The 16,355-nt window shown below is 44.3% G+C and overlaps 1 protein-coding gene across 1 annotated transcript in view; it reads left to right on the top strand.

Moving 5' to 3' along the window:
* Nucleotides 1–14,756, top strand: part of Dnah3 (dynein axonemal heavy chain 3) — a 165,125-nt gene extending 150,369 nt beyond the window's left edge. Inside the window, exons 56-61 of the mRNA XM_042282688.2 lie at nt 1,542–1,696; nt 3,834–4,001; nt 5,644–5,786; nt 8,396–8,600; nt 10,101–10,238; nt 12,423–14,756. Coding sequence (XP_042138622.1) covers nt 1,542–1,696; nt 3,834–4,001; nt 5,644–5,786; nt 8,396–8,600; nt 10,101–10,238; nt 12,423–12,776 — 1,163 coding nt within the window. The 3' untranslated portion in view covers nt 12,777–14,756. The remainder of the gene's footprint in view (nt 1–1,541; nt 1,697–3,833; nt 4,002–5,643; nt 5,787–8,395; nt 8,601–10,100; nt 10,239–12,422) is intronic.
* Nucleotides 14,757–16,355: the final 1,599 nt, after the last annotated feature.

The raw sequence follows: 16,355 nt of genomic DNA, 5'->3' as shown, positions 1-16,355 counted from the left end.
CACAACCATCTGTAATGAGATCTGGTGCCCTCTTCTGGCCTGCAGGCATACAGGCAGAACACTGTATACATAATAAATAAATAAATCTTTAAAAAAATGTAGTTATAAAGAACTGGACATGCCTTAATCAACGTAAAACCCAGAGCCTGTAAGTGTATCCCAAGCAGGAAAATTCGCTGGTGAAGACATTTGATGAGACCTGGTGCCATGATTACAGGTATATCAAGCACTGAGCATGGGAACAGGAGGATGCTATTCTTGTTTATTTGCAGGAGAGAAGGGGGTTGTTTGTAATAAGACTGGATCTTGCTATGCAACACAGGCTGACATTGAACTTGTGATTTTCCTGACTTAGCCTCCAAAATAAAAAAACGTGTCACCTTACCTGGCTCAAAGACCACCATTCTTTTTAATACTGTATGTAGTTTGAGGTTTGATATAAAGCTCCTTATAGCTGGAACTGCCTGCAGTGTGTTCCAACTGAACTTTACTGCAGGCCTGGAGACACTCACAGAAAGTATAAGAAATCCAGATGGCCGGTGAAGCTGCTCCTGTAGGGCTTACCTTACTTAGTGTGAGTTTCTAGGCCTTTAACTACCTGTCTGGGATTCACCTCCTAGGCACTGAGGCTCTTCCAACTTAGGCCACTTACCTTCCCCTTCAACTTGATTATAATTTCCCCTTCTTGAAATGGTTGAACTTGGAAATAATCCCACCTTTCTGGGTACCCTTGTATGTGCCTGTTTATTTATTTATTTATTTTTTGAGATACAGTCTCTCTGTGTAGCTCTGGTTGTCCTTGAATTCATAATGTAGACCAGACTGGCCTTGAACTCAGAGATCCACCTGCTTCTGCCTCCTGAGTGTTGGGATTAAAGGCATATACCACCATCTTTGGTAAATTATCTAATTCTTTTTTATAGAGATCTGAGTACAGAAATCCAGGTCCCATAGAATGGTGCTTATGAGGAGGGGGTGGCTTAGAGTTGAGAAAGTCATACCTCCCAAGAGTATGTGTAGAAGATAACGTCTTTCTACAGTCTGCATTTCTAATGCCATCTCATCTTATCCACAGCTTTATAAATGTCGTCCTGCAGTTATCACTGCTTCTGACCTAAGAAAAAGCTACTAAGTACCAGGATGGAATTAGAACTCATGACTCTCTCATTCCAAAGTCTTTAGCTTAAATCACATTTCATATATACACATTTAAATACTCAGGGGGAGGTAAACTGTCTGGAAAATTCCTTAACATGAATTGTTATCTTTGGTAGAATTTTTGATGATTTTATCAGTATCTTCCAGATAAACTCTCTTTCTTAATTCTTGATATGGGGAACATGTATTATTTTTGAAAACCACCATGATACACAAACAGCCTTTCCAACCATGCTGAGTATGGTGTCAACAACCCTGTGTTCTTGGACCACCTAAGCTCCAACAGGGCTTCTTAGCTAGAAGAAACCAATGCTCGAAGCTAATGCACATGTTCATGACCACCTTCCCTGTGCTCAGCTCCTTCTGCTGTCTGTTGTCCCCAGGGGAATGTAATTATGGAGGCAGAGTGACAGATGACAAAGACAGGCGTCTCCTGCTGTCCCTCCTGTCCATATTCTACTGTAAGGAAATTGAAGCGGAGCCCTACTACGTTGCTCCTGGAGAGACTTATTACATCCCTCCCCATGGTGCCTACCAGGTAAAGGATACCCTATCTTTGCTCTCAGACTGAAGCTAGGGGCTACAGTATTTCCAAGGAAAGCCCAGCTATTCAGCCTTTGGCTTCCTTATTTGGGTCCATAATCTGTTCCTGCTATTCCATGGAGCCTTCAAGAGAGATGACGTTGTTTGATGAATGCTGGGTATTTGGGGCAGATAGGGTCTTTAAGATTTGGATTCCATCTGGGGTAGTGGGTGGAGTGAGAAAGGGATAGTGAAGATGAAGGCTTGTAGGGATTGGGAGATGCTCAGTGGATGAAGTGTTTGACATGGAAGTGTAAGGATCAGAGTTTGGATCATCCAGAATCTACATACCAAGTTGTACATATACCTATGATCCTAGCACACATATGGCAGGATGGAGGCAGAGATAGGAATATCCCTGGAAGCCTGTGGACCAGCTAGCCTGATGTACACAGTGATGAAGAACAAGAGACTCTGACTCCAAGAGGGTGAAAGTTGAGGACCAACACCCAAGGCTGTCATCTGACCTCCACATGCACTCCATGACACACACATGCCTGCACTCACACACACATGCACATATGTTACACATACTCCATGACCCACACATGCCTGCATTCATACACACGTGCACATATGATACACACACACACACACACACACACACACACACACACACACACACACACGTAAAGGCTTAGTAGTAAACAGGTTGATAAATGCAACTCAAATAATGGTTCAAAAGGTAACTACAGCAGTTGAGGAGAGATATGGAGGGCTTCTGTGACAACCCCTTCCCCCATCTCATCTCTGAGAAAGAGTAGCAGTCTAGACAGGAAGTCATCAAGGGGAACTCTTGAATCAAAATTGTGCTGGGTGTAACTCTCCACAATTGTTGGGGGTGCGGGTGGAGAGGGACTCACTTTTCTTTGGTGGGCTGGTCACTGGGAGCTTGACCATGCTCTAGTGACTATGTGGACAATGCAAGTTGAACATTTTTTAAAATCTTTTTTTGGGAGGAGAGGCTAAAAGGGTGGGGGACTAGACCTGGGATGAATGGGAGGTAAGGGTGGTTGGGGTGCATTATGTGAGGTTTTCAAATCAGTAAAAAATATTATGCTAACAAGAAGAAGAAAATAAAATAAGGTGAAACATAATGCCAAAGAAAAAAGGTGACAACAGAGAAGCTGGGCACGGTGGCATAAAGCCATAGTCCCAGCCCTCAGTGAGCTAAAGCAGGACTTTAGATATGAGGCCTACTTGAGCTACATATTAAGACCCTATCTTTAAAAAAAAAAAAAATGGCTAGGGGCTGGAGAGATGGCTCCGAGGTTAAGAGCACTGGCTGTTCCAGAGATACTGAGTTCAATTCCCAGCAACCACATGGTGGCTCCCAACCATCTGTAATGAGCTCTGGTGCCTTTCTCTGACCTGTAGGGATACATGCAGACAGAACACTGTATACACAATAAATAAATAAATTTTTTAAAAAATGGCTAACAAGAAAGGGCAGAACAACTAGATAAGGAAATAAAAGGAAATATGAAAACAAGAACCATGCAAAACACCCTACTCTTCCCGCTACGGGCCTTCTTTATGAGCTTGTCTCTCTCCCCATTTACAGAATTGGGATTTTAGGTGACTGGCTCCAGGTTACAGTTAGTTTGCAATTGAACTAGGACCCAGACTCAGATCTATGTAATTCTAAAGTCAGTTACTCAGGAACAGAGAGAGAAGGCCAAAGGTGAGAAGGAAAATGCTAAGCCTATCTGCTCTGATACTCTCCAGAAAGCAGTCCGAGGAATAGCCTGGGGTTTACTCACTGTCCTGGCCAGGAAGTGGAGGCAGAGCTACTACTAACACAATGAGATTTCTTTCTCTCTTTCTTTTTTTTTTTTTTTTTTTTTTTTTTGGTTTTTTGAGACAGGGTTTCTCTGTGTAGCTTTGCACCTTTCCTGGATCTCGCTCTGTAGACCAGGCTGTCCTCGAACTCACAAAGATCTACCAGCCTCTGCCTCCCGAGTGCTGGGATTAAAGGCGTGTGCCACCACCGCCCGGCTGAGATTTCTTTTTGAGATGGCTTTAGCCACGCTGAATCGCCTGTAGGACCCCAGGGTCCCTACACTGATAACAATTGAAGATTTCCTTTCCAGACCTACATTGAGTATCTCAGGACCCTTCCCATCATAGCACACCCTGAAGTATTCGGCCTCCATGAGAATGCTGACATTACCAAGGACAACCAGGAAACGAACCAACTCTTCCAAGGGGTGCTGCTGACCCTCCCAAGACAGTCAGGAGGGAGTGGAAAGTCCCCTCAGGTAACCAGGCTTCCAGTTAGTAGGCCTTTGAGACTGTGGGTGGTAACCAGGAAGGCAGGAACACGGAGGCCTGGCATATATCTCTGGGGTGAGGCTCTTTGGTCCTACTGCCAGGTCCTCAAACACAGAACACAAAAGAAGCAGGTCCCAAGCCGGGCGGTGGTGGTGCACGCCTTTAGTCCCAGCACTCAGGGGCAGAGCCAGGCGGATCTCTGTGAGTTCAAGGCCAGCCTGGTCTACAGAGTGAGTTCCAGGAAAAAAAAAAAAAAATCAGGTTCCAAAATGCCAGTTATTTCTGAAAAAAAAAAAAAAATTCATGAACTTTTCTCTATCGTATACTCCCTATATAAATGTACTTTTGCTTAGAAATATTTAACAATTGCAAGTCAAAACCATAAGTGGAGACCTAATATAATTTCCATTAAGCTGTGATTGGGACAGAAGGAAAGAAGTCAAACTATGTTTTAAGTTCTTCCTGAGTGAGATTGCTAGCCAAAGTCCTAGCGCTGAGGCCTTGCTGGCTTCTTGTTAAAGGGAGGGAGGGACCTGCGAGGGTTCGAGAATTGTCAAATTAGCACCACTATGAGGCCTTCTGTTTGAAAGAGTCATTTTCCCACTGTGTAAGTGATCATTGTTTATTCTGTGCTCTGGAGACAACCGCGGTTCTTCTAGAAGTCCCAGTGCAGACTTTGTGAAGCACTGGTCAAGACTATACTATTCAGTGTATAAGTGAGCAAAAAACCCAAAAGCCAAAAAACCACCACCAACAACAAAAACCCAAAAAACCCTCTCAAGTGAGTCTTGAAAGAAGTGACCAGACAGCTTCATGTTCTTCATGAAGTCAATGGGTGAGCCAGACTCAGAAATGTGTCTCCTGTCTGACTCTGAATCAGTCTCTCTCTCTCTCTCTCTCTCTCTCTCTCTCTCTCTCTCTCTCTCTCTCTCTCTCTCTCTCTCTCTCTCTCCTCTATCTGAGCTGCCTCACATCCAACACTTGTCAGGTTTGAACCTTGATGACTGGGTTCATTTACTCTAAGTGGTAATTGGTATGGTCACCAGCCCGGTTGGTGTCCTAATAAAGGGGTAGGAGAGGAAGTAATTTTCAGTCAACCAGCCCCACTGGGTAGGGGAGCTATTTGGCTCTGCCATATTCACAGTCTGTCCTCTTTGGTCCACTGGGTTTGTCCCCTTCCCTACTTGGCTAATCCCAGTGCCACAGGCTTGTCTTGCTCAACAGTAAAGATTGACCTACTACCTTCCCAAGTGCCACTGGCATTGAGAAAGAGCTCCCAACTATGAGAGCTACAGGGGGGGGGGGGATTCTCACTGGGGATGACCTTGACGATAGGGCCAGTGTTCTGTACTGCCCTGGGGCTACCTGAGCAATGAAGGATGCCCTGTCTGGCCACAGCTGCAGGACAGGGCTGTCATTATTACTCATTATTTTCACATTCTGGACAAAGGAGTGATGTCCTCTGCAAGGATGGTGAGTTGATGGGTGCCCTCCTTCCCCTCAAAGGCAGAACTGGCTTCTCTGGAAGAGTCCCCAGGAAGGGCCAATGCTTACATCAAGTGTCCCCAAATAAAGCCCCCTGTCTGCTGGCATTACTTCTCATTCCCTCTCTCTTGTCTGTACTTAAAGGAAGTGGTTGAAGAGCTGGCCCAGGATATACTGTCCAAGCTTCCCAGTGACTTTAACCTGGAGGAGGTAATGAAGTTGTACCCTGTGGTCTATGAGGAGTCTATGAATACCGTCCTAAGGCAGGAACTCATCAGATTCAACAGGTGGGCCTAATGATCTTGCTTGGCTCTTGAAAGTTGGAGCCTATGGGGTAGTAACTAAAAAGGACACTTGATAAGATATTGCTGTGCAGAGAAAGCTGTTTGTCCTACCTGAGGGGAGAGCTATAAAATAGAGTGACCCCAGCATGTGTTGGCCACATATTAAATTACTCCCACTTCTCTCTCCTTCATTCCCATGATTCTATCAAGTTCAAATCAATACCAAGCATAGCTAATAGCGGAAGAAGTCATCAGAGCTCTTTTGAATGAGCCTCTAGTGTAAGGTATGGCTCCAAACACTATTCATAGTTCTCATTAGAACCTTACACAATTAGTGTGGTATGACATTATTCATTTCTACCACTACTTTACAGATGAGAAAACTCAGCAAGATGCGCCAGTCCTCATTGATCCAGACACCAGCTCTAGTGCCTTCCCTTTCATGTTTCAGTCTCCCCTCAGACCACTGGGGCCATTCCTTGATGGTTGCCAGGATCTTCTCTGGCCTTCATCAGTGGCTGTTCTCATAGCAGGGAACAGGCAATAACAAATCTCCATCTTCAGCAGGGTCCTAGCATCCTCCCCCACTACCTGTTTCCATGTCTCTATCCAGTGGCAGGGGAAGTCCAAAATGGTTAGGTGACAGTTTAGCTTCTGATTTAGGGGTCTGTGATTTGTGTCTTCTGGGGCAAGCATGCTTTAGGTATTAAAACCTTGAACTTGGGGCTGGAGAGATAGCTCAGAGGTTAAAAACACTGACTGCTCTTCAGAGGTCCTGAGTTCAAGTCCCAGCAACCACATGGTGGCTCACAACCATCCCTAATGAGATCTGGTTCCCTCTTCTAGCGGGGCAGGCATATATGCAAGCAGAACACTGTATACATAATATAAATAAATCTTTAAAAAAAAAAACCACCCCTTGAACTTAAAAGAGATTTTAGTTGCAAGAACAGAATAGCACAAGACAATAGGAAAGCTGTAATTATGTCTTTTTGGTGTACCAGAGATCTGTGATGCAGTCCCTCAGGCAACAGTTTTACCTCTTCACCTCCTCAGCAAGCATGTGCATCTGATCTGAATCTTGAATTCCTCCTGCTATGAAATTCTACACTTGCTCATCCTCTTCCCCATTGGGTTGAGATTCTACAAGCCCTGGTGGCAGGTGCTTTTTTTATACTCAACTGAGCTCCTCTGGGCTGAGCCAGGTCTCAGAATGGAGAGGTCAGAAAGAGGCAGAAAGAGGCAGGTGGTCTTGCTTACTTGCAGGTTGCCCTTGAGCTGCCCTTTCTCAGGTATACACCTCATAGTGTGTAAAAAGAACAACTCTGCCAATGTGGATTAAAAGTCCTTAACCATAGGTATCCTTTTATCAAAAACCCATTACTAAGTAAGTAAGTAGAAATTCACACAAAAGCAGATATAAATGGACTTTTCTAGCAATGTTGTTTATAAATGATAACAACCTACAAATAATCCTTTTATCTCTTCCTTTCCCCCCCCTCTTTCTCTCTTTCCTTCCTTCTTTGTTCTTTCTTCCTTTCTACAGTATCTCACTATGTACCTCTGGTTGCCTGAAACTCACTCTGTAGACCAGGCTGGCTTTGAGCTCACAGAGATCCACCTGCCTCTGCCTTCAGAGTCCATGGATTAAAGATGTGTGCCCCCATGCCCAGCTTAAAAATAATATTTCAATAATAATAATAATAACAATAATATTTTAATGGTAAGGAAATAGTTGAATAAAATAGAATGTTGTACAGTCATTGAAAAGGACAATTTAGCTGGGCATGGTGGTGCATGCCTTTAATCCCAGCAGTTGGGAGGCAGAGGCAGGAGGATCTCTGTAAGTTTGAGGCCAGCCTGGTCTACAAAGTGAATTCTAGGACAGCCAGGGCTGTTACAAAAAAAAAAAAAACCCTTGTCTTGAAAAACAAAAATAAAACAAACAAAAAAGGATAATTTGGGGGCTGGGGAGATAGCTCAGTGGTAAAGTGCTTTCTATGCCAATATGGAGACTGATGTTTGGATTCTCAGTACCCACAGAAGTGGGCCTGGTGATAGATAGCTGTAATACCAGCACAGGGAAGCAGAGAATTTCTGTGCTCAATGACCAGTCTAGGCAATCAATGAGCTCCGGGTTTAGTGAGAGACCCTGTCTCAAAAATATAAGGTGGACAATGATAGAGGAAGACACCTGAAGTCCACCTCTGGCTTCTACACGTGTGCACACTCACAAGTGCATGTATCACATGCACACAAAACAGCAACAGGACAATCTAGAATTGTGTTGTAGTGGTGCATGCCTGCAATTCCAGCACTTGAGAGGCTGAGGCAGGACTCACTGAACTGGAAAGATTTCATAATGTGCTCAGAAAGAAAGACAGATTCCAAAAAGGTGATACAGAATGACTTCATTAAAAATACGATTTCTAAAGAAAACAAGAAAGATATACATGAATGTTATTTTTAGGTGGCAATGTTATGCGTGATTGAATTTTCCTCTTTATCGTTGACTCTGAAAGGGGGGAAAGATAAAAAGGGACATGTTTGTTGTACTCGGGGAGAAGAGACCCCTGTAAAGCCAGGCTCAACCTGCTCCTTTATCCTTGCAGGCTGACCAAAGTGGTTCGCAGAAGCCTTATTGATCTTGGCCGGGCCATCAAAGGGCAAGTCCTAATGTCCTCAGAGCTGGAGGAAGTCTTCAGTAGTATGCTTGTGGGTAAAGTGCCAGCCATGTGGGCAGCCAAATCCTACCCATCACTGAAGCCACTGGGGGGCTACGTGGCTGACCTATTGGCCCGCCTGGCTTTCTTCCAGGTACCTGGGAGTCTGGGTAATTGGATACCTGGTGTGCTCACTCAGGTGGAGATGACATTCTGAGATAGCAGAATAGAAGTTGGGAAGGAGGGCTGGCAGCTGTGTAGCACCCTGGGTTGGGTATTTGAGAATGGCCTTTCTAGACCTGGGTCAATGGGGAGAGAGAGACTTTTCAGAGTCCTTGGAGACATTAATCTATAAAGGTAGGAGTAAAAACTAGAAAAAAAATGTCATAAGCTGGAGGTCTAGGGGGCATAACTGGCCAATGGATATACTTATTAAGACTGTTCAGTAATGTGAAATTTTTTGAGCTGATACATAGACATTGGATTTTTACACATAGGGGCTGGGCTATAGCTCTATGGTAGAGCACTTGCTTAGCATTTTTGAGGTCTAAATTCAACCTCTAGTATGAGAAAACTAAAGAAAAACAAACAAACAAAAAAACCCAGACTGGGGGTGGAGGAATAAATCTACATGTTTGTCTTGCAAGACGTAGAAGGCCTGAGCAATGGACCAGCATCAGCATCTCTGCAGGGCCACTTTTGCTGGGGATGGCAGCTGTTGCTCAGTACAGAGGAGACATGCATTGCCGGCTGTGGTCTTTACTGCTCCCTGCTGTGTTTCCAGGATCAGCTTGGCACCCGTGCTTAGAGTAGAGAGATACATCGTTTGTACCTCCATTTCAAAAGTAGGAAAGTGCAAGCCAAGAGGACTCTGCTTCAAGAAAAATGAAAAAGCAAAGAATATATTTTTTTTAATGAGGCTCATTTCCATATCCTTCTTAGTTCTTTTAAGATGTATTTTATTGGGCTGGAGAGATGGCTCAGCAGTTAAGAACACCAGTTGCTCTTCCAGGCGATTCAGATTCAATGCTTAGTACCCACATAGTGGCTCACAATAGTCAGTTACTCCAGTGCCAGGGAATCTGACACGTTCTCCAGCCTCTTCAAGCACCAGTCATGTATATGTGGGACACAAATAGATATACACACAGTCAAAAAACCCATACACATAAAATGTTGCCAGCGGAGGTGGCACATGCCTTTAATTTCCTTATTTGGGAGGCAGAGGCAGGTGGATTTCTGAGTTCAAGGCTAGTGTGGTCTACAGAGTGAGTTTCAGGACAGCCAGAGCTACACAGAGAAACCTTATCTTGAAGAAGAAAGAAAGAGAGAAAGAAAAAAAGAAAAGGGAAAAAAGAATTTATTACTTGTGTGTGTGTGTGTGTGTGTGTGTGTGTGTGTGTGTGTGTGTGTGTGTGTGAGTGAGTGTCTGTCTGTTATACCCATGTGTGTGCAGGTGCCTGAAGACAGAACTGGCCCCCCACAGACAGTTGTGAGCTACCTGACATGGGTGTTAGGAATTAACCTCTGGTCCTATGCAGGGGCATCAAGTGCTCTTCACCACTGAGCTCTCTCTCCAGTCCCATGCTCACCTTGATTTAACCTATTATTGATGTGTTGTAGATTCTCAATTTTGATTTCTATGGCTCTACAGGAATGGATCATGAAAGGGCCCCCTGTGGTCTTTTGGATCTCTGGATTCTACTTTACACAGTCTTTTTTGACGGGAGTGTCTCAGAATTATGCCAGGAAATACACCATCCCCATAGACCACATCGGATTTGAATTTGAGGTAGGGAACTTGTGAACTGGGACAGCTCAGGGAACCAACCTACGAAAATGGTTTTGCTCATTTCCTTCTGCCTGCAAACACTGGGACGGATGCTTCTGAAGTGGAACAAGGAAAGAAGTTGGCAGGGCTTCCAGCAGCTCCAGAGCCATTTTTGACACAATCACCGCACTCCCAAGCCTTTGTTCCTGTACACAGAGAAAGGAATTTGGTGCCAGTGAGATGGCTCAGCAGACAAAGGCTTGCATGCAAACCTGGTAACCTGTTTGATCCCTGGAGACCCAATGAATGTAACAGGAGAGAATCGACTCAGCAAAGTTGGCCTTTGATATTCACATTGATACACATTCACACACACACACACACACACACACACACACACACACACACACACACACACACACACACTAATAAATACATGTTTAAAAAATTCATCTTTCCAAGGGAAAATTCTGTCACCATCTATTGGTGGAAGTATTAAGACTACTCTACGTAGTTGAAAGGGAGGTTTATTTTGTGGGGTAACTTACAAGTAAAGGGATAGGTTACAAGGTCTGGGAGAGGTGAAGTGCAGTCCAATGGTGTTCTCTGGAGAACTCTGCTCCGTCTACATCCAGCATCCAGGATCCAGGAACCAAGAGAGCCGGCATATCCAGATCTTGGGTCTTAAGGGCTCCTGTCTCGGCCTGCCTCATAGGTATCACAGTTACTGGAAGCCTTAGTGAGGGTAGTACTTGCCGGTCAAAGCTGGAACAGCTACCTACTACAACCATCATGGAAGGAAAAATGAAAATATTCCTGTCCACCACCACCCACCCACCCCCGCCCCCATCCTGCATCTTTACTTTGAAGAATGCTAATGTCTTTGGATGGTCCTTATAAATGGAAAAACCATTCCATTCAAAAAAAAAAAAGATTTAGAATAATGATGAATGGAGCTTGCAACCCTTTGGTCCATCATGATCTCCATCACTCCCTACTGTCCTTAGACCATTTTTGGCTTTATAGGGAGGAATCCAAGGAATCACCTCTCTACCATTGCTGTTGCTGTGACAAAACACCCTGAGCAACAGCAGCTTTTAGGGAAGTCAAGGCAGGAGCTTAAGGCAGTGGTTCTCAGCCTTCCTAATGCTGTGACCCTTTAATACAGTGCCTCATGTTGTGGTGACCCCCAACCACACAATTATTTTTGTTGCTACTTCATAACTGCAATGTTGCTACTGTTAGGAATCGCAATGTAAATCTCTGTGTTTTCTGATGGTCTTAGGTGACCACTGTGAAAGGGTTGTTTGACAACCCCCTGCCCCCGGAAGGGGTCCCCACCGACAGGATGAGCACCTCTGATTTACAGCAGGCATCACATCCACAGTCAAGTGCGGAAAGAAACACATGGATCCTTGCCTGCTTGCTAGTACTCAGGTCCTTCGCTACTCTTTTTTTCCCCTACAAGACAGGGTTTCTCTATGTAGCCCTGGCTGTCCTGGAACTCACTCTACAGACCAGGCTGGCCTCAAACTACTCCCAGCACTTGGGAGGCAGAGGCAGGTGGATCTCTGAGTTCGAGGCATTCTCTACTCTTACACAGTCCAGGACTCAGCCCATGAAGTGGTGCTACATACATTCAGTGGCCTTCCCACCTCACTTAAGACAAGACAGTCCCTCACCGACAAGCTCACAGGCCAGCCCAACGTAGCAACCCTTCACTGAGGCATGGTTGACATTTAAAACTAACCAGCACACCAGCTCATCAGAGCCATGCCCTTGCATTTTCAGGTATTCTGAAATGAGCTGGTTCTTAGTCAGGGCAAGTCTCTAAACCACAGAAACTGGGTTTTTAAAAAAGTACATCAAAAATTTATTCCTCTACTTCACCTCTCACCCCAGAACTGTTTCATCAACTTGCCCTGATTCAGAATCTAACCTTTTACTTCCTAGATATAAAGTGTCTCCAAAAGGGAGATGCTACAGTCGGTGTGGCCTCCTGACTCCTACTTTATTGCATTCTCTGTGCCTACCACATATAACTGCAGGCAGCTGCCTAGGAACCAGACTTGGCTCACATCTGAAGATCCATCACAGAAGCTCCAGTTCTAAGGAGAGGCGGACCTGGCAGCCAGGTGGTGCCTATTCTTACCACGTGCAGGGAAACTAACAGATTATGAAACTCATAGCTTTCCATTCTTTCAGGTAACCACACAAGAAATGACTATGGAGAATAGCCCAGAAGATGGGGCCTATATCAAAGGGCTTTTCCTTGAAGGTGCCCGTTGGGACAGGAAAACGATGCAGATTGGAGAATCTCTCCCCAAAATCCTCTATGACCCATTGCCCATCATTTGGCTGAAACCTGGGGACAGTTCATTATTCCTGCATCAGGACATTTACGTGTGTCCAGTGTATAAGACAAGTGCCCGGAGGGGCACCCTTTCTACCACTGGCCACTCTACCAACTATGTCCTGTCCATTGAACTTCCGACAGACATGCCCCAGAAGCACTGGATAAACCGAGGCGTGGCTTCATTGTGCCAACTGGATAACTGATGGCGGGTGTCTCAAAACTGGGAGTAATGTAATGGCATTTCATTCTCCATTGCAACATAGCCTTTCTTTCCTGAGTTAAGTGTATGAAGGTGATGATGATGATGATGCAATGATTACATCAATAGAGCCAAACATTTCACAGCAACCCTACAGAACAGGTTACTATTGTTACTGTCACCATGTTATGGCTGCAGAAACCATGAGAAGATAGGTAATACCCCCAGATCAGATAGCTACTAAATTGGAACACAGGTAGTGTGACTTTCCACCTAGACTTGTGGTCATTTGACTTAGCTTGCTTGGGGTTATTTTCTTTATCTTGTGTTTTGCTGTAACTGTCACAGAATTTCAGTCACCACTTCCCCTGACTGACACACTTGTACAGCCATCAAAGCCCCATCCGAGGTTTAGAAGAGATTAGATTCTTTTTTTTTAAGGCTCTTGGTATATTTTATTAAGACTTTTGGTGTGTATGTGTCTGAATGTGGGTATGTATATGTGAGAACAGGTGCCCAAGAAGGTCCGAAGAGGGCATTAGATCTCTGGAAATAGAGTTACAAATAGTTGTGAGCCACTATATTCGTTCTGAGAACTGAACCCAGGTCCTCTGCAGGAGCAACAAGTGCTCTTAACCACTGAGCCACCCCAGCCTTTGCTTAATTTATTTTAACCACACATTTTACAGCACCCTTAGGTGGTAAGGATTATCATCACTACTTTACTGGTGCTAATTAGGTTCCAGTCAGTCAGTGGCAGAACTTCAGCTACTGTTTGGTGCCAAGGACTGAGCCCATGGCCTTAATCACTGGAGGGAGCACTCCACTAAACTGCAATTCCCAGATAGGCTTCAGTTGCTTTTCTATCAGTCACATGAGTGGGCTAACTTCTCTCATCTCTCCATCTTGGAGTAGCCTATTTTTTGTTTGTCTCTTGTTTGCAGGTTTTGTGCCCAAACCTTTGGCTAACTTGCTCACACCCACGGGCTGGGAATAACTGTCCCCACCATCTGGTTGCTCAGGGCAAGGAAAGAGTCTGCCTAAGAGTACCACCCAGCTCTTCCCATTGCACACCAGGTGGAGGTTCTCTGGCTCTTGAATCCGTGTGTGTTTCATGGCCACATGCTGCCTCCTGGCCAAGGACTTGGCTCTTCGGATGCTGACTCCTGGAAGAGACTATAGTTCTAGCCACATGATTATGTCCAAGGAATTTCCATCTCTTGTTTCTCGCCAGAAAATCCACAGAGAGACAAAAACATCAAATTCCTGAGGTATTCTTCTCTGCCTCTCTCATGGAGCTTTAGGCTCCAAGTGGCTTTTTGAGTCTTAGTGTGTATGGTCTGGCTTCTCTGCCTCTTTGCTAGAAACAAATGCCTTGATTTAGGACCTGTGACTTTCCCTGAATGTGGCAAGCCTCAGAGAATGAAATAGAGGTATTCCAGAAAACTTTAGTTTCAATTTCTTCACAGTGCCAAGTAAATTCTGAGATGAGGAAGCTACCCAAGTGTCCAGAAAGAGTGAGTGCATGGGAATAGAGCCGGTGAGAAAATACACTCCTACTCAAAGTAGGTCACTAAAGGTATTTTTTAAAAAAAAAGAAATATAACTTTTTCCGATATGTAGATAAACAGAATGAACTGATAGCTAGGACTGTATCATTCCAAATCAGATCATCAGTCACGTGAGATAGAAAGATGGTTAGGATCCAAACCCATAACTCTCAGGATGGTAGGTCAGTCATATTGCAGGCTGTTGAAGAGCCGGCCTGAGGGGGCTGCTAGGAGAACAGATGAATTTTCATTATAGTTATCTAACTCCAACTTCATTCAGCACCAGAACGCTGAGAGAGGCAAGGGTTGTCTCATTCCTCAAGGGTCAAGGGACAGAATGTTTTTGTATGATGGATTACATTTTTGAAATTTAAAATATTTCCTCTACTTTGAAAATAAAGATTGCCCTAAATTTGAAGTCACTTTCAGTTGGAGTCAATGTGGTAATGATGTTTCCTCCTGGGAAAGGGATAATGTTCTTCAGAAATCATGGGGAATTAGAGGCTAGAGTCTTGGGCAAAGATGGCCAGAATTCAACTGAGTGAGAAGCAGCAAGCTCTGCTTATAAATAGCTAGCAGATGACATCAGGCAAACCTGGTATATTAGTCAGGGTTCTCTAGAGGAACAGCCCTGATAGAATGAAAATCTCTCTCTCTCTCTCTCTCTCTCTCTCTCTCTCTCTCTCTCTCTCTCTCTCTCTCTCTCTCTCTCTCCATATATCTATCAATAGTAAATACACACACACACACACACACACACACACACACACACACACACACACACACACACAATGATTTATTAGAGTGGCTTACAGGCTGTAGGCCAGCTAGTCCAACAATAGCTGTCTCCAACGGAAAGTCTGAGAATCCAGTAACTATTCAGTCCACAAAGCTGGATGGTTGTCTCAGCTGGTCTTCAGTGTACGCTGGAATCCCAGACAAGCAGGCTGTAATGCCAGCAAATCAAGAGTGAGGGCAAGCAGGCAAAGAGTAAAAGCTCTCTTCTTCTATGTCCTTTATATAGGTGCCACCAGATTAAAGGATCTTCCTACCTCAAAAGGTGTGTCTTTCTACTTCAAATGATTTAATTAAGACAAATCCCTCAGCTGGGTATGGTGGCCCATGCCTTTAATCCTAGCACTTGGGAGGCAGAGCCAGGCAGATCTGAGTTCAAGGCCAGCCTGGTCTACAGAGTGAGTTCCAGGACAGCCAGGGTAACACAGAAAAACCCTGTCTCAAAAAACCAAAGAAAAGAAAGAAAAAACTCCCTCACAGATACCCAGATGTTTGGGCTTAGTTAATTCCAGATGTGGTCAAGTTGACACCAAGAATGACCATCAGACCCGATCACCCAGCTAGTCCTTGACCTTAAAATTTTTTTAGCTATTGAGCAGTTGTGTTCAATTCTTGTTAGTGACAGAAAAAAATTTCATTGAGGGAGGGGACATAGGAAAGTATTTTCTGTTTTTAGGAGACAGAATACAAGAATTTAATGGACTTGAAGAGAAAGTGGGGAAATGATATTAAGAACAAGAATAATATAAGCTGGACATGGTAGTGCACATCTGTAATCCTAGCATTCAAAACAGGCATGAGAACCTTGAGTTCAGTAAAGGCCAGCCTGGACTCCTTGAGTTCAGTAAAGGCCAGCCTGGACTACAAAGTGAACCCACCTCAGATTCCATCCACCCATCCATCCATCCATCCATCCATCCATCCATCCATCCATCCATCCAAACATGTTATATAGTTTAGCAGCAAATTGATGTTTTATGTAATAGTATATACATCTTTGCAAAAGAAGCTAGTCATAGAAAAAAAGTTACATTAAAGCTTACTGTCATGTAGAAGGTTCTCAAAGGTTGGCATAGCAATTAATCAGTCTTCCACTATGAAAAAGGCTGGTGGGAAGAGTAATTCTTAATGGTCAATAGACTAAGGCAAAATTGGACATAGTCAAAATCACTTTGTCTCCTTGAGCCACTTAGAAAGGGAGCATGATGGAGATGGGCAAGCTGGGTCTCACCTGGTTC

This window comes from Peromyscus maniculatus, chromosome 1, assembly GCF_049852395.1.
Source record: "Peromyscus maniculatus bairdii isolate BWxNUB_F1_BW_parent chromosome 1, HU_Pman_BW_mat_3.1, whole genome shotgun sequence".
Classification (NCBI taxonomy): Eukaryota; Metazoa; Chordata; class Mammalia; order Rodentia; family Cricetidae; genus Peromyscus; species Peromyscus maniculatus.
This window is presented reverse-complemented; position numbering and strand designations above follow the sequence as displayed.